The following is a 24,417-nucleotide window of genomic DNA, read 5'->3' on the forward strand; positions in this document are numbered from 1 at the left end:
GCGACGAGCCAGTGTGTATGGCTGAAAGCTCCCGTCAATCAGCATGAACCTTGCCTGCAAATGTGAAAGTAAAAGGAAGGATTGCGCGCCGGTGGTTGCTAATTTAAGGCCTTTTTGTTTTGGAAATCACTGACAGGGGGGTCGATTTGCTTTTGTGCTGAGGATTATCATTATTTGCAGAGGTAGTAAAACGCTTCCATGTGCGAGTTGCGGTTTAAGAGCTGCGTTTCTTTTAAAATGTTTTCATGAGAACTGGGCTGCAGACGTTTATATCTGTAAGAGTCCTGTTTAAACTTGGAGCTCAGGTTAAATACTGTGCTAAGAGCGCCTTCACATCATGCCATTTCTTGAGACTTTGTAATTCTGAGCCAATGTTAAATATTTATAGGAGATCGAACAGGGCAGGCGGGAACGTTGTCATTGCCTTGCTTTGGGGCCTGGTTTGCCATTGAGAAAAACAGTGAATGAAAGGTTTTATTTCTGAAAAGAAGGAAGTGAAAATGGTAACGTTACCTGTTACCATCACTTCACCAAAGATTAATGTTAGAAAGCACAGCGACCATTCCTTCCAGCTGTGTAGTTTAAAGTGCCTCTTCATCACGACTGGAGAAATGGACCGGTGCTGCGCCAGAGCCTGCGCCATCCATCAGATTCAGAATTATGTTATATGAGTCAGAGAGGCAAACCTTAAAATCTATCATGCAGATGATCTTTGCTTTTCTCATTGAGCTAAAAGTAGGCTACCTAACAGCTTTCAGCCTAATTGCTCGGTTTTGAGTAGGATTTGAAATATTTTAGTAGTGACTCCAGCTCCCAACAAAGTGCAGTAACAGTTATCCGCACAGAAGAAAATCTCGATATACACAGTACTTTCCGGGTGTTTGCATAGTTGGCACCTGAATACGTCATGCCTAGTGATATTTAAAGGACTGGCGTGCAAGTACATTTCTCTATGGGTGTTAACCTGAGAGTATTCTTCAGAAGGCTTTTAAAGTTGTGGGCAAAGTTTGATGCCAGGATACTACTGATTAAACCATCGCCTAGGATTGAAAAAAAGTAAAACATTACACACGTATGGAACAAGAACATGTAAAGATGTAACAAAAGCCAAATTGGAGGTGTATGAGATGGCAGTGCATGCGGAAGTTTGTTTCTTGCTCTGGATTTCCAGCATCTACGGAATCTCTTGTATCTGTGTTACAGTTTGTGTTGCAATGGATATTTACCTCTTCTTACATACTGCTTATTATGCCACTGGTGTTTAGGGCAGCAGTGAAGGTCCTCCATCTCTGGCTTGCTTCAACATGTCAGTAGCTTCTTCTCGGTTTTCGCTACAGTCTGGGTGTAGTCTCAGGAATATGGCCACACTCAGATGTAGAAGGATTCTTCATTGCTGTTTCCATTACAATTTAGTTTTACCAGTCAGGGTTGCTTGCCTTGAGCTGAACCCCTGAAACCAGAGGGCCGATGGACCACTCAGTCTGTCCTCTGCATTTTGGCCTGTTTGGCATGGGTGACCCCACCAAGAGCCAAAGCATAAATCCCTGACTCCAACAAGCATAATTCTCCAGGTTGTTGAGGCACACAAGCCTCCAAGTCACGATGAGGCTGTGGTCCTTTTGGAGCATATTTATGTATTCACTGTGTTTTAATCCTAGAGCCAAATTTATTAAGACATATTTCAGGAAGTGGTAACCATCAGGCCCTTGAACAAAAGAGGATAACTACTCTCACTTGCCCATCCATTGATATGTTCCCTAAACCAATGATCTCACTTTAAGGACTCTTTATCTCAATCTCAAATTCTCATTGTTTATTGCTATTTAGTTATATTTGAATTTGCACAGTTTGTTGCTTTTTGCACTCTGCTTGATCTTTCATTGATGCTTTTGCAGTTACTGTTGTATAGATTTGCTGAGTATGCCCACAGGAAAATGAATCTCAGGGTTGTATATGGTTACACATATATGTACTCTGATTTATTTAAAAAAAACTTTGAATTTTTAGGTAATCTCAGATGCAGTGAAGCTGCTTTCTCATTTTGAAATCTTTTATCCCTTGGAAGCCAAAATGGGATTTAAGATTCAAGTTTTTTTCATCACCTATACATTGAAGCATACAGTGAAATGTGTCATTCGTGTTAACTACAAATTATTGTTGATAATAAAAGTAAATTGCTGACACATAAGCTGATGAGGGAGTGGATGGAACCATCTCCCATTATGAGCTCCATGTCGTATTTACCCAAAACAATGAAGTATATTACTGTTTGATATTATTACCCAAGCATGGTCATGCGTTGGAGCAGACTTATGAAATGCTGTAGGATTTATGATGCTTGCAGGAAACAACCTGCTCCATGTTGGCTGCAGTAAAAAGGTTAATTTCAAATATCGATATACTGTGAATTTAAGTGATTTGCTCTCATTAATCAGGGTGGTTTTGCTTTGCTTTCATAGCATGTTATCGTGGCGGAATTGGTACAGTTCCCAGTACCTGGGGGGACGATCCGCTTCCCATTTCTCCGATGGCAGTTATCTCTTTGCTGTGGATCCAGAAGAGTCACTGTCCCAAATGATAAACCGCACACTTGCAGATGACGCGGCAGCAGCAGACGAGGATCTGGATTCGGCTGTCCTGTTTGGAAACCTCCGAGGAAATATAGTTGGATTACGTTATTACACTGGTGTGGTAGGATCTCCTTCCTTTCTATTACAATAGTACAAACAGTTAAGTTATGCCTTCATTTATAAAGATTGATTATTAGTTGAATTAATTTAAGTGTGCAGATTAAACTTGTATAATTAATAAATAGAGCTACTGCCTCGTAGTTTCAGCAACCCAGGTTTAATTCTGTTCTTGGATTTCCGGAAGATGCTCTGCTTTGCTCCCATGTGACAAGGATATGCATGATATAGGCTATCTGCTCTTTTAAATTGATTCCTCGTATTGAACCAATGGGAATGTGCAGAGAATTGTTTACAGCAGGGGTTCCCAACCTTTTTTTTTTATGCTGTGAACCAATACCATTAAGCAAGGGCTCTGTGAACCCCAGGTTGGGAACCTCTGGATTACAGGGAAATTTTAATAGAAGAAAATGAGTTGAGAGTTAAAGGGCAAAAGTTTAAGGGTAACATGAGGGGGATCTTCTTTACTCAGAGAGTGGTGGCTGTGTGGAACGAGCTTCCAGCAGAAGTGGTTGAGGCAGGTTCGATGTTGTCGTTTAAAGTTAAATTGGACAGCTATATGGACAGGAAAGGAATGGAGGGTTATGGGCTGAGTGCAGGTTGGTGGGACTAAGTGAGAGTAAGAGTTCAGCACGGACTAGAAGGGTCAATATGGCCTGTTTCTGTGCTGTAATTGTTATATGGTTATATAAAATTGGTGGGCTCTGTGCTAGTATAAAACCAATAGGCCAAAATGCCCTCCTCTAGTGCTATAAGTACTTATTTAAAAAAAGTAATAAGAATGTCTTAATAATTGGAAATGGAAAGTAGGAGGTAAGTGTAGAACTAATTGATGTTTTGGTAACAAAATCTGTGGGGAGGGAATCACCTGATAATCAGTCACTGGATAATCTGATAATCAGTCACCGTTTGCCTACCTTGTGCACAGTATAGTCCTGGGCTCAAACTTCCACAGGGAGGCAGATGATTGGTGGAGTACAGGGCCTCTCCCAGTGCTAGCTGTGCCTCTGGTTGGCTTTGTTAGTCACTGTGCCCTCTAGTTTTCTTCAGTGTACAATATCAACGTGGTAAACCCTAGGCAAGTGTTTGACCTCCAGAAGGTATGTGTTGTGACGATAACTAATTCGCTGGAGAAGCTGATGGATATGAAATCTTTATTCATCTTGGAGATCATCTCAGCTACAATCTCCCAACTCAAAATGCATCACAATCTTATCCCCTAGATCAAAGGTACTGCAGGCAATTCAGTACAGGACCCGGTAGTGTAGTGGTGAGCAGTATGCTTTACAGTATTAGCGAACCAGGTTCAATTCCTGCTGCTGTCTATAAGGAGTTTGTACGTTCTCCCCAGGACCGCGTGGGTTTCCTCCTGGTGCTCGTTTCCTCACTTGGGCTAAATTGTGGGTTGCTGGGGAACGCGGCTCAAATGGCCCAAGGGCCTGTTTTGTGCTGTGTCCCAATATTTAAATAAATAAACAAAATTCCATAGTTACAATGACATAATTTACTTCAACATTTTGTCAGGATCAGGTTTAACATCACAGGCATATGTCGTGAAATTTGTTGTTTTGTAGCAGCAGTACAGTGCAAGTGTGATAGGTAGTGCATTTTGATTAGTTGTCCATCAGGAATCTGATGGCCGAGGGGAAGAAGCTGTTCCTGAATCATTGAGTGTGTCTCTTCAGGTTCCTGTAGTGATGGGAAGAGGGCATGCACTGGGTGATGGAGATCTTTAATGATGGGTACCATCTTTTTGAGGTATCGCTCCTTGAAGATGTTTGACCTTTGGGGTACATATTTAGTGGAAACACATTGTAATTGATATGACAACTCTGAAGGTTCAAACAACTTTGCTGGGACAAACTAATTCACACAGATGTTCTAAAAGCTTCTGAGGACAGAGAACCCGGACACCCAAAATTAGTCTTGTATGGGCTGACTCTTTTGAGTATATAACTCTCTCAACTATTGATAGGTCAGTTATGCTTGTGGCTATGTTTGATGTTCAAAGTGATAATATCAGTCTGGCCTGCAAGCTTCATTGAACTTGTGTATTATGGTGCAACTAACTTAGTCTATAGTTGCCTGCAGGCCATTTAACATAACCCCATTGTCTAATACAGATGACAGCATCTTAGTCAGTTTCCTTCATTTTCATTTTTAAATTTTTTATTGATTATTATTGAGATCAACAAAAAATACATTAAAGTAATCAAGTCAACGTGTCAATATGTACAATGAGGAATTAAATTACATAGAACATAGAATAGTACAGCACAGTACAGGCCCTTCGGCCCACAATGTTGTGCTGACCCTCAAACCCTGCCTCCCATAAAAGCCCCCACCTTAAATTGCTCCATATATCTGTCTAGAAGTCTCTTAAACTTCACTAGTGTATCTGCCTCCACCACTGACTCAGGCAGTGCATTCCACACACCAACCACTCTGAGTAAAAAACCTTCCTCTAATATCCCCCTTGAACTTCCCACCCCTTACCTTAAAGCCATGTCCTCTTGTATTGAGCAGTGGTGCCCTGGGGAAGAGGCGCTGGCTATCCACTCTATCTCAGCAGGTCGGGCAGCATCCGTGGAAATGATCAGCCCGTAATGTCGACTGATTGTTTCCACGGATGCTGCCCGACCTGCTGAGTTCCTCCAGTGTGTTGTGAGTGTTGCTTTGACCCCAGCGTCTGCAGATTATTTTGTGTTTACTATCCACTCTATCTGTCCCTCTTATTATCTTGTACACCTCTATCATGTCTCCTCTCATCCTCCTTCTCTCCAAAGAGTAAAGCCCTAGTTCCCTTAATCTCTGATCATAATGCATACTCTCTAAACCAGGCAGCATCCTGGTAAATCTCCTCTGTACCCTTTCCAATGCTTCCACATCCTTCCTATAGTGAGGTGGCCAGAACTGGACACAGTACTCCAAGTGTGGCCTAACCAGAGTTTTATAGAGCTGCATCATTACATTGCGACTCTTAAACTCTATCCCTCGACTTATGAAAGCTAACACGCCATAAGCTTTCTTAACGACCCTATCCACTGTGAGGCAACTTTCAGGGATCTGTGGACATGTACCCCCAGATCCCTCTGCTCCTCCACACTACCAAGTATCCTGCCATTTACTTTGTACTCTGCCTTGGAGTTTGTCCTTCCAAAGTGTACCACCTCACATTTCTCTGGGTTGAACTCCATCTGCCACTTCTCAGCCCACTTCTGCATCTTATCAATGTCTCTCTGCAATCTTTGACAATCCTCTACACTATCTACAACACCACCAACCTTTGTGTCGTCTGCAAACTTGCCAACCCACCCTTCTACCCCCACATCCAGGTCGTTAATAAAAATCACGAGAAGTAGAGGTCCCAGAACAGATCCTTGTGGGACACCACTAGTCACAATGCTCCAATCTGAATGTACTCCCTCCGCCACGACCCTCTGCCTTCTGCAGGCAAGCCAATTCTGAATCCACCTGGCCAAACTTCCCTGGATCCCATGCCTTCTGACTTTCTGAATAAGCCTACTGTGTGGAACCTTGTCAAATGCCTTACTAAAATCCATATAGATCACATCCACTGCACTACCCTCATCTATATGCCTGGTCACCTCCTCAAAGAACTCTATCAGGCTTGTTAGACACGATCTGCCCTATCTCCAAGAATCTTTTCCAACAGCTTTCCCACCACAGACGCAAGGCTCACTGGTCTATAGTTACCCAGACTATCCCTACTACCTTTTTTGAACAAGGGGACAACATTCGCCTCCCTCCAATCCTCCGGTACCATTCCCGTGGACAACGAGAACATAAAGATCCTAGCCAGAGGCTCAGCAATCTCTTCCCTCGCCTCGTGGAGCAGCCTGGGGAATATTCCATCAGGCCCCGGGGACTTATCTGTCCTAATGTATTTTAACAACTCCAACACCTCCTCTCCCTTAATATCAACATGCTCCAGAACATCAACCTCACTCATATTGTCCTCACCATCATCAAGTTCCCTCTCATTGGTGAATACCGTAGAGAAGTATTCATTGAGGACCTCGCTCACTTCCACAGCCTCCAGGCACATCTTCCCACCTTTATCTCTAATCGGTCCCACCTTCACTCCTGTCATCCTTTTTTTCTTCACATTTCCCTGCAAAAACATCATCCCAATTCACACCTGCAAGTTCTAGCCTTATAGCCTCATAATTTGCCTTTCCCCAATTAAAAATTTTCCTGTCCTCTCTGATTCTATCCTTTTCCATGATAATGCTAAAGGCCAGGGAGCGGTGGTCACTGTCCCCCAGATGCTCACCCACTGAGAGATCTGTGACCTGACCCGGTTCATTACCTAGTACTAGATCTAGTATGGCATTCCCCCCAGTTGGCCTGTCCACATACTGTGACAGGAATCCGTCCTGGACAAACTTAACAGCCTTTGTTCCTGATGCTTCTTGCATTGAGGTACACACATTTCAGCCCTTCTACCTTACCGTCTTTACACCGTTTATTCTGCTTCTCTTTCCTCAAAGCCTCTCTATATGTTAGATCTGGCTTTACTCCATGCACTTCTTTCACTGCTCTATCGCTCTAGGTCCCATCCCCCTTGCAAATTAGTTTAAACCCTCGCGAACCATGCCAGCGAACCTACCTGCAAGGATATTGCTCCCCCTCGGGTTCAGGTGCAACCCATCCAATCTGTACAGGTCCCACCTTCCCCAGAAGAGATCCCAATGATCCAAAAATCCAAAACCCTGCTCCCTGCACCAACTCCTTAGCCACGCATTCAACTGCCATCTCCTCCATTTCTTACCATTACTGTCACGTAGCAGTGGCAGCAGTCCTGAGAACGTCACCCTTGAGGTCCTGTTCTTCAGCCTTCTGCCTATTCCCAAAACTCACACTTCAGGACCTCATCCCTCTTCCTGCCTATGTCATTGGTCCCAACATGTATAACGACTTCTGGTTCCTTTCCCTCTCATACCAGGATGTTGTGTACCCGGTCAGAGACATCCCGGACCCTGACACCCGGGAGGCAACAAACCATGCAGGTGTCCTTCTCACATCCACAAAATCTCCTGTCTACTCCCCTGGCTATAGAGTCTCCAATGACAACAGCTCTCCTCTTCTCCGTCCCACACTTCTGCACCACCGGGTCAGACTCAGTGCCTGAGGCCCTGCCACCGTGGCTCACACCTGGTCGGTCGTCCCCGCCAACAGTATCCAGGACGGTAAACTTATTATTCAAGGAAATGGCTACAAGGGTGCTCTGCACTACCTGTCTGCTCACCTTCGCTTTCCCCTCTCTGACTATCACCCAACGACCTGCTTCCGACAGCCTAGGTGTGACGACCTCCCTGTAGCTTTCATCTATGACTGCCTCATTCTCTCTTATGAGTCGAAGGTCATCCAGGTGCTGCTCCAGATTCCTTACACGGTCTTCCAGATCGCCCAGCCGTACGCACTTCTGGCAGATGTGAGTCTACGGGAGAGGGGCGTTCCCCCAAGACTGCCACATCTCACATGAGAGGCACGTCACCGTCTCAGGAGACATTGTAAAGACTAACTGCGAGCAAGCTTGTCCTCTGCCTTTTCTTGTCAAAGCTCTACTCCTTCACTGGCCGCTTCGCTTGAGCTATCCCTCTATTTATCTGTTTGAGCTTTTCAAAATGCTGGGTCACCTGACCTCGATTGCCCAATCAGCTACTTTCTGCTAAGTCTGAGCTATTCAAATCTTGATTGTCTAATCAACACCTTTCTGCTGATCTATTCAAATCTTGATTGACTTGATTGCACAGACCAACTGCCAAAACTGCCAGAATCTCTCGAGTCAAAGCTCCACTCCTTCACTGGCCCACTCACGCTCTGGCCGCTTCGCTTGAGCTATCCCTCTATTAACCTGTTTGAGCTTTTCAAAATGCTTGGTCACCTGACCTCGACTGCCCAATCAGCTGCTTTCTGCTGAGTCTGAGCTATTCAAATCATGATTGTCTAATCATCGGCTTTCTGAATAACTGATTAACAAAGCTAAACAATATATCAATAATTAGAAAAAATAGTGTTAAGAATTTTTTTTGGAAAAAAGAAAGAAGGAAAAAAGAACCCCTACTAACTAAAACAAAAAAACCCTGCTAACAAAAAAAAACAAAAAGAAAAAAAAACCATTGGGAGCATGATCCCGGAGAGGCTAAACACAGGTACAGGAGGAAGCTTGAGCGGAAACTCCAGCAGAACAACATGAGAGAGGTCTAGAGGGAGATGAGGACCATCACTGAGTTCCGGCAAACTAGCAACAGAGGAGCTGAAGGCAGTGTGGACAGGGCCAACGAACTTAACCTGTTCGTTAACAGATTTGACTTTGTGGCCCCTGCCCATTCCCCACATGAGTCATCTATTGTCGACCCCCAACCAACACATGTTCCACTCTCCCCTCCTACCCCTCCTCACAGTCCCCCACCCTGCTCTCATGACTATACCCCTTCCTCACACGAAACCACCACGGTGGGCTTCACAGCTGAACAGGTGAGAAGACAGCTGAAACATCTCAACCCAAGTAAGGCTGCAGGACTGGATGGTGTCAGTACCAGGGTGCTCAAAGTCTGTGCCCCTCAGCTATGTGGAGTACTTCGCCATGTATTCAACCTGAGCCTGAGGCTCCGGAGGGTTCCTGTGCTGTGGAAGATGTCCTGCCTCGTACCTGTGCCGAAGTCGCCGCGCCCCAGCGGCCTCAATGACTACAGACCGGTGGCATTGACCTCCCACATCATGAAGAGCCTGGAGAGACTTGTTCTGGAGCTGCTCCGGCCTATGGTCAGGCCACACTTAGATCCCCTCCAGTTCGCCTACAGGCCCCGACTAGGAGTTGAGGATGCCATTGTCTACCTGCTGAACCGTGTCTACGCCCACCTGGACAAGCCAGTGAGCACTGTGAGGGTCATGATTTTTGACCCCTCCAGTGCGTTCAACACCATCTGCCCTGCTCTGCTGGGGGAGAAGCTGACAGCGATGCAGGTGGATGCTTTTCCTGGTGTCATGGATTCTTGATTACTTGACTGGCAGACCACAGTAAGTGTGCTTGCAACAGTGTGTCTGACAGAGTGATCTGCAGCACTGGGGCTCCACAGGGGACTGTCTTGTCTCCCTTTCTCTTTACCATTTACACTTCGGACTTCAACTACTGCACTGAGTCTTGTCATCTTCAGAAATTTTCTGATGACTCTGCCATAGTTGGATGCATCAGCAAGGGAGATGAGGCTGAGTACAGGGCTACGGTAGGAAACTTTGTCACATGGTGTGAGCAGAATTATCTGCAGCTTAATGTGAAAAAGACTAAGGAGCTGGTGATAGACCTGAGGAGAGCTAAGGTACCAGTGACCCCTGTTTCCATCCAGGGGGTCAGTGTGGACATGGTGGAGGATTACGAATACCTGAGGATACGAGTTGACAATAAACTGGACTGGTCAAAGAACACTGAGGCTGTCTACAAGAAGGGTCAGAGCCGTCTCTATTTCCTGAGGAGTCTGAGGTCTTTTAACATCTGCCGGACGATGCTGAGGATGTTCTACGAGTCTGTGGTGGCCAGTGCTATCATGTTTGCTGTTGTGTGCTGGGGCAGCAGGCTGAGGGTAGCAGACACCAACTGAATCAACAAACTCATTTGTAAGGCCAGTGATGTTGTGGGGATGGAACTGGACACTCTGATGGTGGTGTCTGAAAAGAGGATGCTGTCCAAGTTGCTTGCCATCTTGGTCAATGTCTCCCATCCACTACGTAATGTACTGGTTGGGCACAGGAGTATATTAAGCCAGAGACTCATTCCACCGAGATGCAACACAGAGCGTCATAGGAAGTCATTCCTGCCTGTGGCCATCAAACTTTACAACTCCTCCCTTGGAGGGTCAGACACCCTGAGCCAATAGGCTGGTCCTGGACTTATTTCCTGGCATAAATTACATATTACTATTTAACTATTTATGGTCTTATTACTATTTATTATTAATGGAGCAACTGTAACCAATTTACCAATTTCCCTTGGGATCAATAAAGTATGACTATGAGCTATAGGCCATACAAGCTTCCATAAAAGAAAGATATCAATCCACCAACTCAAATCCATTTAAACAAGAATCAGAAGGAAACCATCTTAATTAACTCAAATCAGATGATAGTAGTGGGCAAAAGAACCTCACTTTTTCTCAAAGTCAAATCGAGGATCAAAAGTTTGACTACTGATTTTTCTCCAAACTAAGACATAACATCACCTGAGAGAACCATTGTATCAAAGTGGGAGCAGAGGCATCTTTCCATTTCAATGAAATAGCCCTTCTGGCCAATAATGTAACAAATGCAATTACATGTTGGTCTGATATAGAAATACCATGAATATATTGAGGGATTATACCGAACAAAACTGTCAATTTATTAGGTTGTAAATTAATTTTCAAAGCTTTAGAAATTGTAGAGAAAATAGATTTCCAGAACTGTTTCAATACAGAACATGACCAAAACATACGTGTCAATGTAGCTGTCTCAGTTTTACATCTATCACACTGGCTATCAACATTAGGAAACATTTTAGACAGTCTCTCCTTTGTCAAATAGTAACGATGTACAATTTTAAATTGAATTAAAGAGTGACTGGCACAAATCGAAGAAGAGTTTCCTAATCATATCTCTCAGCGGCCAGTTCCTTGCTATGGGCCAGCTTTGTTCATGAAGTTGCCCTTTTAACTTCAAATTTACTGTTTGTAAATTACATTGAGAATAAAAGACTATTTCTCATTTGAATTAATTTCTGATATATTCATATAGTGGGTGTTGGGGTGGAGATGCATCTTTACCAAAGGAGGTAAAAGGTGCTCCTTCCCTCCGCTGACCTCCAGGTTATCCTTGGGCTAGGTATGGTACCTGCTTAGATCCTAATCAGTGCCATGTGAAGCCATGCGAGCAGGTGGTGGATGATCACATGAGCAGCTGGTGTATATCACGAGTCCTGGTTATGTGACAACTGACGCCAAAGAATCTCTAAAGAGTATAGATCATGGCTGGGGTCACCTGTCTTGTAAAGACACTGCCCAGAAGAAGACTATAGCAAACCACTACTGTGGAAGAATTTGCCAACGGCAGTCATGGTTATGGAGCCAGTATCGCCTATGTCATACAACATGGCTCATAATGATATTCACATAATTCATGATTTCTCAATAATTCCTAACAGTACTGTAGGTATGCTAAAATTTGTAGTGGTATCTGAGAAGATAAAATTATTAAATATACAGATAGTTTTTCCCCCTTGTGGCATGAACCTATTTAGATGTGGTAGTTTTAGATAACCTGAAATTTGTAAGTAGTTATCCATTGTCCAGCAAGAGATGCTGTTTGTGCAGTTTGTTGATTGCCGGTGGACAATCTCTTTGATACAAGTGTGAGAGGTGAAGTTGTGTTTACTGCACTTGAGACATTACAGTATACAATGCCCCAGGATTGTGGAAATGCTATGCTGAAAACTAATTTGTTTTGATATTGTTGTCAGGTGAGCAACAATGAAATGGTTGCTCTTCAGCGAGATCCGAACAATCCTTATGACAGTAATGCAGTCCAGGTAAATAATGTGAACGGTATTCAAGTGGGACACATCAAACGAGAGTTGGCGGCGCCCCTGGCCTTCATCTTAGATAATAAATTGGCCAGAGTTGAAGGGTGAGTAAGCGTGAAGTAAGAGATGAAGGTTGAGCTATATCCATTGTGTAGCAGTTGCTTTGAAACAAACCAAAACTGCTGAGCAACTAAGCACGGGGTTTGACACTGCATGATGCGTTTCACAAATAATTGAGTTCTAAAGTTGAAGAAAGTATGCTCTGCCCTTTATCGAGAAACCAGCAAAGTTGAATGATCTTGTAAGATATAACTAATGAAACTAAACTAATGACATAATGAAATAAACAGTCTAAGAGTATTCAGGCATATTTTAGGCCAAGCATTCCTAAGCATATTTAACGGATGAACAGTCAACGAAAAATATCATTCACTGACTTGCTCCCTATTCTGACCAGACTAAAACTAACTAAAGGCAAAGCATCAATACAAAACTACACTCCTCACTGCTACCACACCCCAGCCCATGTGACAAATTACTCCTAGTAAACGTGCAGCACAAAATACAATACAGTTAGACAGAAAGTGGATACATGGCTCTGACATGTTGTTCAGGATGCACATGAATTTTAATAGCATTTTTTAAAATACGGGCTATTCTGAATTTGGGATTAAGATGTGGAATTTTAACATACATCATATTGGGAGATAAATTGCTCATAATGTAGATGAGTGGTGGAATTAAGTCAAAGTAAATTTATTGTCAAAATATGCATATATTGCCTTACACTAACTTGAGATTCATTTTCTTGTATTCACAGGAAAATAATGAAATGCAATAGAATTTAGGAAGAACTATACTTAAAGGCTGACAAACAACCAATGTGCAAAAGTAGAAAACTGTGCATATAAAAAAATAAATACTGAGAACATGACTGTGGAATCCTTGAAAGTGAGTCTGTAGGTTGTGGAGTCCATTCAGAGCTGTAGTGAGTGGAGTTGTCCACGCTGAGTCAGGAGCCAGATGGTCGTAGGGTAATAACTATTCCTGAACCTGGTGGTGTGGGACTGAAGGCTCCTGTACCTCATGCCTGTTGGTGGTGGAAAGAAGAGAGCATGGCCTGAATGGTGTAAAGTTGCAAGGATTGTGATTTCTTTGCAAGGCATGTAGACCTGAAGATTTGTAATGACATCTTTTGGAGTAAGGGAATGTACTGAGAATGTAACCTCAAATGTTCTGATCTGTGGTTCAGATTGTGCAAAGGAAATGGTGTGTAAGGAATCTTCCTGATTGAATTGACATTACAGATACTTTTTTTTTTAATAAGGCCATTGCATTTTCCTAGAACTCAACCTCTCTCTATCAACATTATCAAAAATAATTTAACTCATCACTTTTAAAATTATTCAAACCTGCTGAATTGAAAGAGCCAGTGACAGCATTACCAGGACAAATCTTTTACAGAGAACCTCTTTTGGAAAGCTTGAGATTCTAGTGAAGGTGTTTTGTCGACACAAGCACACCTTTAGATTGTCTCAACTGTTTGGCAAGTTTCCTGAAGTCTGCATAATAAAACATAAAAATAATGAAGTTTTCAAATTTGTTCCATCTTGTGCACCAGGGAATATTTTCCACCAGCATGGCTTTAATGCAGATCTTGGAAGACCTTGGTTCCCATACCACCAGGTTCAGGAACAGTTATTACCCTTCAACTATCAGGCTCTTGAACCAACGGGAATAACTTCTCTCATCTCAACTTGGAACAAGTTCCACAACCTACGGACTCAATTTCAAAGATTCTACAACTCGTGTACTTAATATTATTTATCATTTCTTCTTGGGCCCTTAGCTCCCAGTGGAGCATAGGCCATTGATCTATAGATCATAGACCTCCCGTCTCCATCATTCAAAATCGATAGTATGGCTGGAGTTTGTCAATATTTCTGTACTCCATTGTATCCACTGTGCAGGGGATTGGCCTATACAGCTTCACCAGAGCCCTGTTGGCTGGCCTTACCCATTTCCATCTCTCAAGACAAGAGACGTAGGGTTGGACTTTGAGAGGCGTTATTTATTTCTTATATTTTTTATTGTATTTGCACAGATTGTCTTCTTTTGCACATTGGTTGTTTGTCAGTCTGCAAATCTTGAGTTAAGAGGAACCAAATTGGAATTAAATTGTCAGTGGAGAAGAGATTGAGTTGCTGATCTAGAGGAGTGTGACAGTCTGTGGCAGCAAATTGGTTGTCCGGTTAACGTTCATTTGATTATCTCTTCCGTTGAAATGAATTGTGGGCAGTGTGGAAAGGATTCTTTGTTAGATGTGAATGCTTAGGGAGAATCAAATTGAAATGCAAAATTTCTAATTTGGAGTAATCTAAAGTCTGGCAATAAATACAACAAGCTGCTCCTGTGGGAGTGCTTCATGTTTCCTTCTCCACATCAGCAGTTGCTTAAGCTGCAGGGTGGCAGCTTGCCTCCTTGATTTGTAGGCTCAGTGCTCAGCGTTATTATTTGTTTTGTGGAGCTCCTGTGGCGCCAACATTTTGAAAAATGTGACCTGGGACCTCCCGCTATGGCACGCAATTGGTAAGTTAACACTGCAGTGGTGGGCTTTGAGGGGAGGGAATGCTGCCAGCTCCATGGTGACTATCCCAGTGCTGCTGACCTCCTGTCGCCAGAAGTAGAACTTGTATCGTACAGCCACAGAGTCACACTCCTACAATGTGGGTGACATTTGCTTCCCATTTAGATGTAAAACTGTAAATTTCCTGTCTGTGCAGCTTTATTATCTGCAGTAAGACTGGTGTAATTTCAGTCAATCACTGGTGATGTGCAGGATGGGGAATGGCTGTGAATCACTGCTTCTGTCGATTCCTTTCCCAACAGGGTTGTCCCCTATGGAGCTAACAACGTGTTCACCATGCCTGTGCAGCTTTCTTTCTGGGGCAAAGAGGAAAACCGCGGTGCTGTTCTGGATCGACTGAAGATGCACAACTTCAAACTGGCACCACCCAACAAAGGTAAGTTTCGGAAACGATTTCCCCCCTCTTACCATTTAAGGCATCATGGTAGACACAGACACTGTGGGCTGAAGAGCCTGTCCTTTGTTATTAAAGGTACTCCCAGCCCTTCAAGACATTCTTAACAGTTCTGCTCCAGCAAAGACCATCCACTTGTAACTCTACTATTTCCTTTTGGACATCGCAGTCACTTTATAGCAGTGAGGAATTTTTGAAATGGAGGCACTGTTACAGCTGTGGCAGCCAGTTTGCACGAAGCCGACCCCCTTAAATTAATCTGCTTTTCTTGATTGTTGCTCAGATCATTGGGCTTGTTCTGGAAAAGCTCTAAGATCTTTTGCTTGGAGATGAGGATAAGTCCATAAGACCATAAGATTTAGGAGCAGAATTAGACCACTTGGCCCATTGAGTTTGCTCCACCATTCCATCATGGCTGATTTGTTATTCCTCTCAAACCTCTTCTCCCCGTAACCTTTGACATCCTTACTAATCAAGAATCTATCAAGCTCTGCTTTAAATATACTCAATGACTTGGCCTCCACAGTTGTTTGTGGCATTGAATTCCATAGATTTGCTACCTGCTGGGTAAAGAAATTTCCCTCATCTCCGTCCTGAATGGATGTCCCTTTATTCTGAAGCTGTGCCCTTTCCAGGATTTAGTGAGAAGTATGGCACTCCTTCACTAATCTGCTGATGTGCTAACCTAGATTTTCAGCATTGTGGTGATACCCACATCTCAATGAAGTAGTGGCTCAGGAAGCCAGCTTATTGCCGTATTATCAATGGCATCAGGGAGTGGGTGATTAAAGGAGACAGGAGACTGCAGATGCTGAAATGTAGAGCAACGCTCAAAGTGCTGGAGGGTCTTAGAGGTCCAGGCAGCAGCTGTGAAGGAAAATGGACAGTTGACGTCTCGGGTCAAGACCCTGCATCTGGACTGGACTAGACCGAAATGTCCACTTTCCATTTCCCTCCGCAGATGCTACCTGATTCGCTGAGTTTGCTGATTAGCAGTTAAATGCTGCTGAGCCTACGATGGCTATATCCCTTTAATGAATATTTAAAAAATAGGTATACCTTAAACACAAGGGATTACCTTTACTGGGTTTGATTTCTCGAACTGCTTGAGTTCAACAGTTTTCAGACTCTGATGTGGTTTCACTAACTGTAAGGTATAAGAGCAGAGTTAGTCCATTCGACCAATTGAATCTGCTGGGTGATTCTCTGGGTGAAAGGTGAAATGTTTAATGGGAACATGATGGGTGCTTCTTCACTCAGGATGGTGAGGGTGTGTAACAAGCTTCCATCAGAAGTGATGGATGTTGGTTTGATTTCAACATTTAAAAGAAATTTGGATAACTGCATGGATGGGAGGGGTATGGAGGTGCTATGGTCTAGGCATGGGTTGATGGAACAAGGCAGAATAACTGTTCACAGACTAGATGGGCTGAAGGGTCTGTTTCAGAGCTGTAATGGTCTATGACACGACTAAATCCTGTCTCCAGCCTTCATCCTGCAATCCTTGATGCTTGTACCAATCAGAAACTATCAACTTTCCAATTTAAATATATCCAGTGATATGGCCTCCACAGTCGTCTGTGGCAATGAATTCCACAAATTCACTACCCTCCAGCAAATCAAGTTCTTCTTTATCTTTGTTCTAAAAGAATATCCTTGTATTCTGTAGCTGTTTCCTCTGGTTTTTGACCCTCACACTATTGAAAACTTCCTCTCCACATCCACTCTATCTAGGCCTTTCAATATTCGTTATGTTTCAGTGAGGTCCTCCCTCATTCTTCTAAGCTCCAGTGTACAGACCCAGATCTTCGTATGTGAACCCTTTCAGTCCCTCCTCTGGTGGCTCTCCAATGCCAGTGTATCCTTGAAAACTGCTAACAATACTCCAAATGTGGTCTGACCAATGCTTTAGGAAGCCTCAGCATTATATCCTTGCTTTTATATTCTAGTCCTCTCGAAATGAACACTAACATTGCATTTGCCTTCCTTACAACTAGCACAGCAACATAGTCTCCTGTACTTTATCATTCTGCTCCAGGCACTGTGCTCACCTCAATAAATCTTTTCTTCAAAGTTAACACTCTATAAAATCACTGTCTTCTGAACTCCAGTGTACAGGCCTAGATCTATCAAACACTTTGTATGTCTTCTGATGTTTAATTCACCTCTCTTGAACGTATCTTCCTCCCTCCTCTACATGTATGACCAATGTTTGGAAAGATAAACAACTTGGAGTTTTATAATAATTGATGTGGTGCAGTTTTATATTTAGTTAATGGAAATGAATGCCGAGCAATGCAACAGTGACCTGATATTCTTTATAGGCAGTGGATTTTCTGAAGGGTGGCCTGGAACAGGATCTGCAAGAGCTGGTCCAAGCTACAAAGCTCCTGTGCACACGGCTGTTCAGATGACAGCGGAACAGGTAAGGATTAATTTTTAAATGCTCAGTTGTGACTGTGGAATTTGTCATGCCGCTTTCAGGGAAAGTCCGGGAGTCAAAGCTTGGTGACCGAAACCCTTTTTGTCCAGAATTTGCTTGATTAATGGAATTTAAATGTATCATTCCAAATCAATAAATTATTATTAGATTATGAGAACACTCAGTCCTCTTTTATTGTCATTTAGAAATGCATACACGCATTAAGAAATGATACAATGTTTCTCCGGCGTGATATTACAGAAAACAAGACAGACCAAAGACTAACACTGACAAAACCACATAATTATACCGTATAGTTACAGCAGTGCAAAGCAATACCATAACTTAATGAACAACAGTCCATAGGCACAGTAAAAAAAAATAGTCTCAAAGTCCTGAGTCCATCGACTCCCGAGTCCCCGATAGCGGCGGCAAAAGGGAGAAACTCCCTGACATAAACCTCCAGGCACCGTCAACTTGCTGATGCCTTGGAAGCAGCCGACCCTGAGTCCATCCGTCGGAAAACTCCGAGCTTCTGAGCAGCCTCTGGATTGCTAATTGAAGCATAGTGATTGTAACATTGTGACTGTATTGCCTTGGCAACCACTCTGTATAAAATTAAACGAACCTTTTTCACTCCGATCCCTTTGATATTCCATCTCCTCTTTCCAAAATTTCATATTTTTGGTACCCCAGCCATGGGAAAAACTATTTCTCTATTGTATTTATATCCATCATAACTGTAATTCTGTCAGGTCATATCCCTCAGCCTCCTTCATTCCAGTGATTTGTCTTTATTGATCTTTTATTTGCTGCTCAATGCTAGAATTTTTTTTATTGCAGCTAAAGAATGAATTTGACAAGATTTTGAAGATCTGAAAGAGCACGATAAGACTCGGGAAATGGAACCAGCTAAGGTGAAGTGAACCACAATGAATGTAATTGGGTGAAAATACAAAAATCTTTTGAGCTCCTGTGAAGCACCTTGGAATATCTCACCACACTAAAAAGCTATTTAGATGCTACCTGTTCATTTTTGACTCTGGTCTTAAGTAATCAGCCTAACAGAATGTCGTCCTAGAATTTGGCTCATGGCCCTAAATAGTGATTGCTTTTTTTTCTGGGCGGACAATATTGGGATGACACTAGGTGTTGGTATTTGGTATTCCGAATTAGAATCAGAATCAGGTTTAATATCATTGGCATATGTCGTGAAATTTTTTGTTTGCATGGATGTAACAAGAAATAACGGTGTGGGGAAGCACTGTTTTCCTCTTCAAAGATTTATTAAAGAACTTACTTAGCTAGGAAGCTCTAAATCATCAGAATATCAATCAATTAATCAAGCAGAATCTGGAATTAGTAAATTGGTTTATTATTGTACTGAGGTATGGTGAAACATATTGTTTTTCAAGCTATCTGTACAGATTTCATCACTTCAGTACTTCAAGGTTGTACAAGGCAAACACAGTAAGAGAATGCAGAACATAAGGTTACAGCTACAGAGAAAGTGTTGTGCCAGTAGACATTAATGTATAAAGTACGGTAAGGTAACTGTGAGGTCAAGAGTCTATTTCATCATAGGAGAGCACCGTTCAATAGTTTAAAACAGCAGGATAGAAGCTGTGTTTGAGCTTTATGGTACAATGCTTTTCAGCTTTTGTATTTACTGCCTGACAGAAGGAGGGTGAGGAAGCTGGGGCAGGAGAGGTCTTTGATCATGTTGGCTACTTTACTGAATCTGCGAGAAGTGTAGTCAGCATATAAAACAAAATTATGATCGAACTTTATGGTGTTCTATTTACATTAGATCTGAAATAAGATGGAAACAGTTGGTATTCTTACAGTTTTGGAAAGCATTTGGTTTTGTGCCACTCTAAAGGTAATTGTGGAAGACAAAGGCCCTTTGGTGTAGAATGTGAAATTTTGGTGTTGCTTGCTAATAGGAAGCAGAGAGTGGTCATTAATGTGTCTTTTGTTTGGCAGGATGTAGTGGGTGGTGTGCCACATGTTTGGTAATGGGACCTCAGACGTCATCTTGCTCTTTTTATCAGTGACATGGATGAAGATGCCAGAAGTGTGGTTGTTAAGTTTGCTGTTGATACCAAGATAGAGAGGGAAGTTGGATGCAAAGAAGACATTGGGGGGGGGAGTGACAGATACAAATGTAAGCAAAGATCAGGCAATGAAAGATAATGTGTGAAAATGTTTATTTTGACCGGATTTTTAAAGCAGGTTATAAAGTGAGAGTTACACACAAAATGCTGGAGGAAGTCAGCAGGTCAGGCAGCATCTATGGAGAGAAATAGAGTTGATGTTTTGGGTCATCATGACTTCTCCATAGATGTTGCCTGACCTGCCAAGTTCCACCAGCATTTTGTGTGTGTTACTGTGGATTTCCAGCATCTGCAGAATCTCTTGTGTTTATTATAGGATGAAAGATTGTGGAGTTCAGAGATGCCGAGGGATCTGCTTGTCCTTTTATTGCACGATTCACAACAGGCAAGTATCAGGAAAGCAAATAACAGGAAAGCTCACTGGATGCTGTTGCTTATTAAGAAAGGAACTGAACACAGGAAAAGGGAGGTTCTCCTTCCTTGTATCAGATACTGGTGAGAGGATATTTGGAGTGCTGTGAAGGATGCAAATGTTAGATTAATAGCTAGAGTGTGTGAGTTGTGTTGTGAGGAAATCCTGGACAGGCTTTGGCTTATATGCATTGGACCTTGGAGCTTAAGGAGATTTGATTAAAACATACAAGATGCTGATGGGAATGGGGACGAAGAAGGTGTTACCTTGAGGGGGTATCTAGAAATGAATGTCATTGTTTAAATATTGTTGATCAGAGCATGGGCCAAATTCTTCTTGTTTTTAAACGTTGATGAGGGATGTGTTTGATCAGCGTGTGAAGACACAGTGGGCTTCCAGTTCATCCCTCATTCATTAACAAGTGTGCCTGATGACTGGTGCCAAAGTCTCTGGAATGTCATAGCCCTCCTATTCAGAGGCAAGAACCAAATCCGACTAGTAGTAGTAGTGCAAGCTCTCAAGTTAAGTAAGATGTTCTCTGAGGGGTTGTCTATTGGTGGGTCCTCAGGTGGCTGTAGAGGCCAGTCCAAGATCCACATATTCAGTGGTGGCTGTGGTTAGTGTTTGGGCCATTTTGTTGTTCAGTCTCTCCTTTCACAGCTGTCGCTTGTTCTGTACAACACAGCACAGGTCGTTCTCATGTAGCGCAGCTCCTCTTGAACAGATTTCTTCCAGGAGTATCTATTGAATGCAATGTCTTCCTAGTTTTTAGATGTAATGTTGAATTTCTTCAGGCTGATCTTGATGTTATCTTTGAAGCATTTCCTTTGCCCACCAAGGGCTCACTGACCGACCTTCAAATGGGAGTAAGAGATCTGACTAGCTGTTTGATGGATGTGCCTGAGACTTTGCACAGTACTGTATTTGTCAACATGAACTGGAGAGCAGTTTGTAAATCTGACGGGAGCAAAGGATGTTGGGAATGGAGAGAATAGAGTGCCGTAGGAGGGGTCTGGGACAAGTGGCAAAGAAGGAGTGGCAGAGGAGGAGTGTTAGGGACGGGTGGCTGCATGGGTGAGGATGCACTCAACCCTAAGACACCAAGCAAGGTCACTTGATTCCAAAGAATTGGATTATTGATCATTACAGAATGTCTCTCTGGTGCTTCCTGCTCCCTTCCCCTTTCCCAACCATGAATTCCCTTTCCCTACCCCCTTCCCACTCTCAGTCCACGATAGTGATGCATATCAGAATCAGATCTATCATAACTCAGGTATGTCATGAAAGTTTGTTTTTGCAGCAGCAGTACAGTGCAATACATAAAATTGCAACAGTACTGTGCATAGGTCTTAAACACCCTAGTTTGTTTCTCTCTCTCTCTCTCTCTCTCTCTCTCTCTCTCTCTCTCTCTCTCTCTCTCTCTCTCTCTCTCTCTCTCTCTCTCCTCTCTCTCTCTCTCTCTCTCCCTCTCCCCCCTCTCCCCCCTCTCCCCCCTCTCCCCCCTCTCCCCCCTCTCCCCCCTCTCCCCCTCTCCCCCCTCTCCCCCCTCTCCCCCCTCTCCCCCCTCTCCCCCCTCTCCCCCCTCTCCCCCCTCTCCCCCCTCTCCCCCCTCTCCCCCCTCTCCCCCCTCTCCCCCCTCTCCCCCCTCTCCCCCCTCTCCCCCCTCTCCTGTATATAGTTGCTCTCTGTGGGGACTGGGAACTGTGGATTTTAGACAGTTATTTGTAATAATGTAATTGCAGGCTGTGACTTGTAGTTGGTACTGTTCACAAGCACGCCAACGGTGTTGACTAAAAAGTATACTGGATGATAATGCTAACTCTACTGCTGCAACTGGCAATTTACTGCCATTCTAAAAATACTTGGATTGCTTTTTAACCTACTGGGTGCATTACATGAAATTTTGTGGAATTACTGTCTCATTTTCACTCACTGTTACTTTTCAATGCAGATGCATTAGGGCTCATTTTGTGGATGGCACAAGTTGCTTTTCTTAACTTTCCCATCTATGCATTTCATTGGCTGTGTAAATGTAAACTTGCCAGATCAAATAACCACAGCACAAAAAGATCATTACTTATCTTTTCACGAGTTTATTTCTTCTGTCTCATCCGGCGAGTGAACTTGGTCCTGACAGCAGGGGAGAAGTGTTCTCATCCCTCCAGTGGTTCAACAAGTTCACTGCCTGGCGTCAGGATGTTTACAAGCTACCGATATATAAAAACACTCAGGTTGATACAAAAGAACAATTGGTTCAATAGACATCCCAGCTACTCAAACAGAGCAAAACAATAACTCAGGTAAAAGACTCCACTGAAATTTAAATTTTAATTGATAAAGGAATGTCCTGTCTTAAGCTCCGTCAGCAGCTGCCTTTTTGTCGAAACCAAAAGGTGTGAAAAGTCAGGAGAAGTCTTTTGTGGAAAACTTAACAACTTTATCAGCTGGACGCCAGAGAGTCTGGAGCAAAAGGCTTCCCACCCGGGCACTCATTGTACGGTCCAAGAAAGACTGAGGTTCATTTACACAATTATAGCACCCATAATGTATGCTCAGCAGTTGTGTGACAAAGTCTCTGGGACGTAAGCGCAAGCTCTTAATTTGGAGGCAAGAGCCAGTTTTGACTGGCTGCTTCAGATGCATGTTATTGCTCACCATGGAAAACATCCTTCTAACCCGTGAAGTTGCAGTAGTTTGAATTTTTGCATTAACAGGCTGTCGTACACCATTGCTGCCTCATCAGAAGCAGGCGCTGGCCTGGATGATACTGAGGGAAAATAACACTGACCTTCCTCCGTTCTGGGAGCAAAGGGACAACATGTACTACAATTTGCTGACAAACTTTGCAGAAAAGGAGAGGCCTGAAAATGTTCATGGAGGCATCCTGGCAGATGACATGGGTCTGGTAAGAGACGGTTCTTTTAACTAATATTGTTCGTTTTGGGATGCTCCTCTACTCCTGCAACAGAAGGCCATGGGGTTTCTTCCAGCAAACAGGGAGCAGAAGGATTGAGAAAATGAAATAGAAAAGAAAAGGGTTGGAGGAACACACGGAAGGGGAAAACATTATCCTGGGAGACTGAGACGTATTTGCTTCTCAGATTTAGTGATGAATCTGAAATAGTGAACACGCCAGAAAGGAATAGGGCCCTAAACTGTACTTTCAGGTGGGGTCGTCTATCCGGTGCTCGCTGTGTGGCCTCCTGTATATCAGTGAGACCTGACGTGGAGTCGGAGACTGTTTCGTCAAGCACCTTCGCTCCGTCCGCCTCAAAAAGCAGGATTTCCCAGTAGCCACTATTTAAATTCTACTTCCCATTCCCATTCCAACATGTCAGTCCATGGCCTTGTCTGCTGCCACAATGAGGTCACACTCAGGTTGGAGGAGCAACACCTTGTGTTCTGTCTGTTTTGCCTCCAACTTGATGGCCAGAACATTGATTTCTCAAATTTCTGGTAATTGCTTCCCATCCACCTTTACCATTCCTCATTCTCATTTTCCTTTCAAACCTTTTGTTCTTACCTGACTATCATCTCCCTCTGGTGCTCCTCCCCCTTCTCTTTCTTCCATGGTCTTCTGTTCTCTCCTATCAGATTCCCCCCTTTATCTCTTTCTCCAATCAACTTTCCCAGCTCTTTACTTCACTCCTCCCCTTCTCCCAGTTTCACCTATCACCTACTACCCTGTACTACTTCGTTCCCCCACCCCCCCCAACCTTCTTACTCTGACCTCCCTTCCTTTCCAGTCCTGATGAAGGCTCTCGGCCTGAAACGTTAACTGTTTACTCTTTTCCCTTAGACGCAGCCTGGACTGCTGAGTTCCTCCAGCATTTTGTGTGTGTTGCTAAGAATAGCCATCATTTGTTTTTGGAAGTAATGGCATGATATAACCTGATTTCCCCATTGTTAAGGAACACAGGAAAAGGACTCAACCCTGAACTTGCTACTGCAATTCAGTTTTCTCAAAGCTTTATTGCATTTCAACTCTGTTTACTTTCTGCTATTCCTTATTCTGTAAAATCTTGCCTAGAGGTAACCCATCCCTTGTGGGGCTTTATGACCCAGGCTGAACAGCTTTCTGCGGGAGAGTCCACCATTTTTAGCATCTTAACATTGACCCTAAAAGTTCTACCTTTAATTTTTTCAGGTTGTTCTGGGACT

General features: G+C 43.3%; 1 protein-coding gene across 1 annotated transcript in view; it reads left to right on the top strand.

Moving 5' to 3' along the window:
• The first annotated feature begins 41 nt into the window (after positions 1-41).
• LOC140196203 (helicase-like transcription factor) overlaps positions 42-24,417 on the top strand; it is a 74,650-nt gene continuing 50,274 nt past the window's right edge. The window contains 8 exon segments of the mRNA XM_072255000.1: positions 42-182; positions 2,460-2,691; positions 12,202-12,368; positions 15,154-15,287; positions 17,630-17,730; positions 18,571-18,589; positions 18,592-18,651; positions 22,977-23,161. Of these exon segments, the coding sequence (XP_072111101.1) occupies positions 2,461-2,691; positions 12,202-12,368; positions 15,154-15,287; positions 17,630-17,730; positions 18,571-18,589; positions 18,592-18,651; positions 22,977-23,161 (897 nt within the window). The 5' untranslated portion in view covers positions 42-182; position 2,460.

This window comes from Mobula birostris, chromosome 4 (genome assembly GCF_030028105.1).
Source record: "Mobula birostris isolate sMobBir1 chromosome 4, sMobBir1.hap1, whole genome shotgun sequence".
Classification (NCBI taxonomy): Eukaryota; Metazoa; Chordata; class Chondrichthyes; order Myliobatiformes; family Myliobatidae; genus Mobula; species Mobula birostris.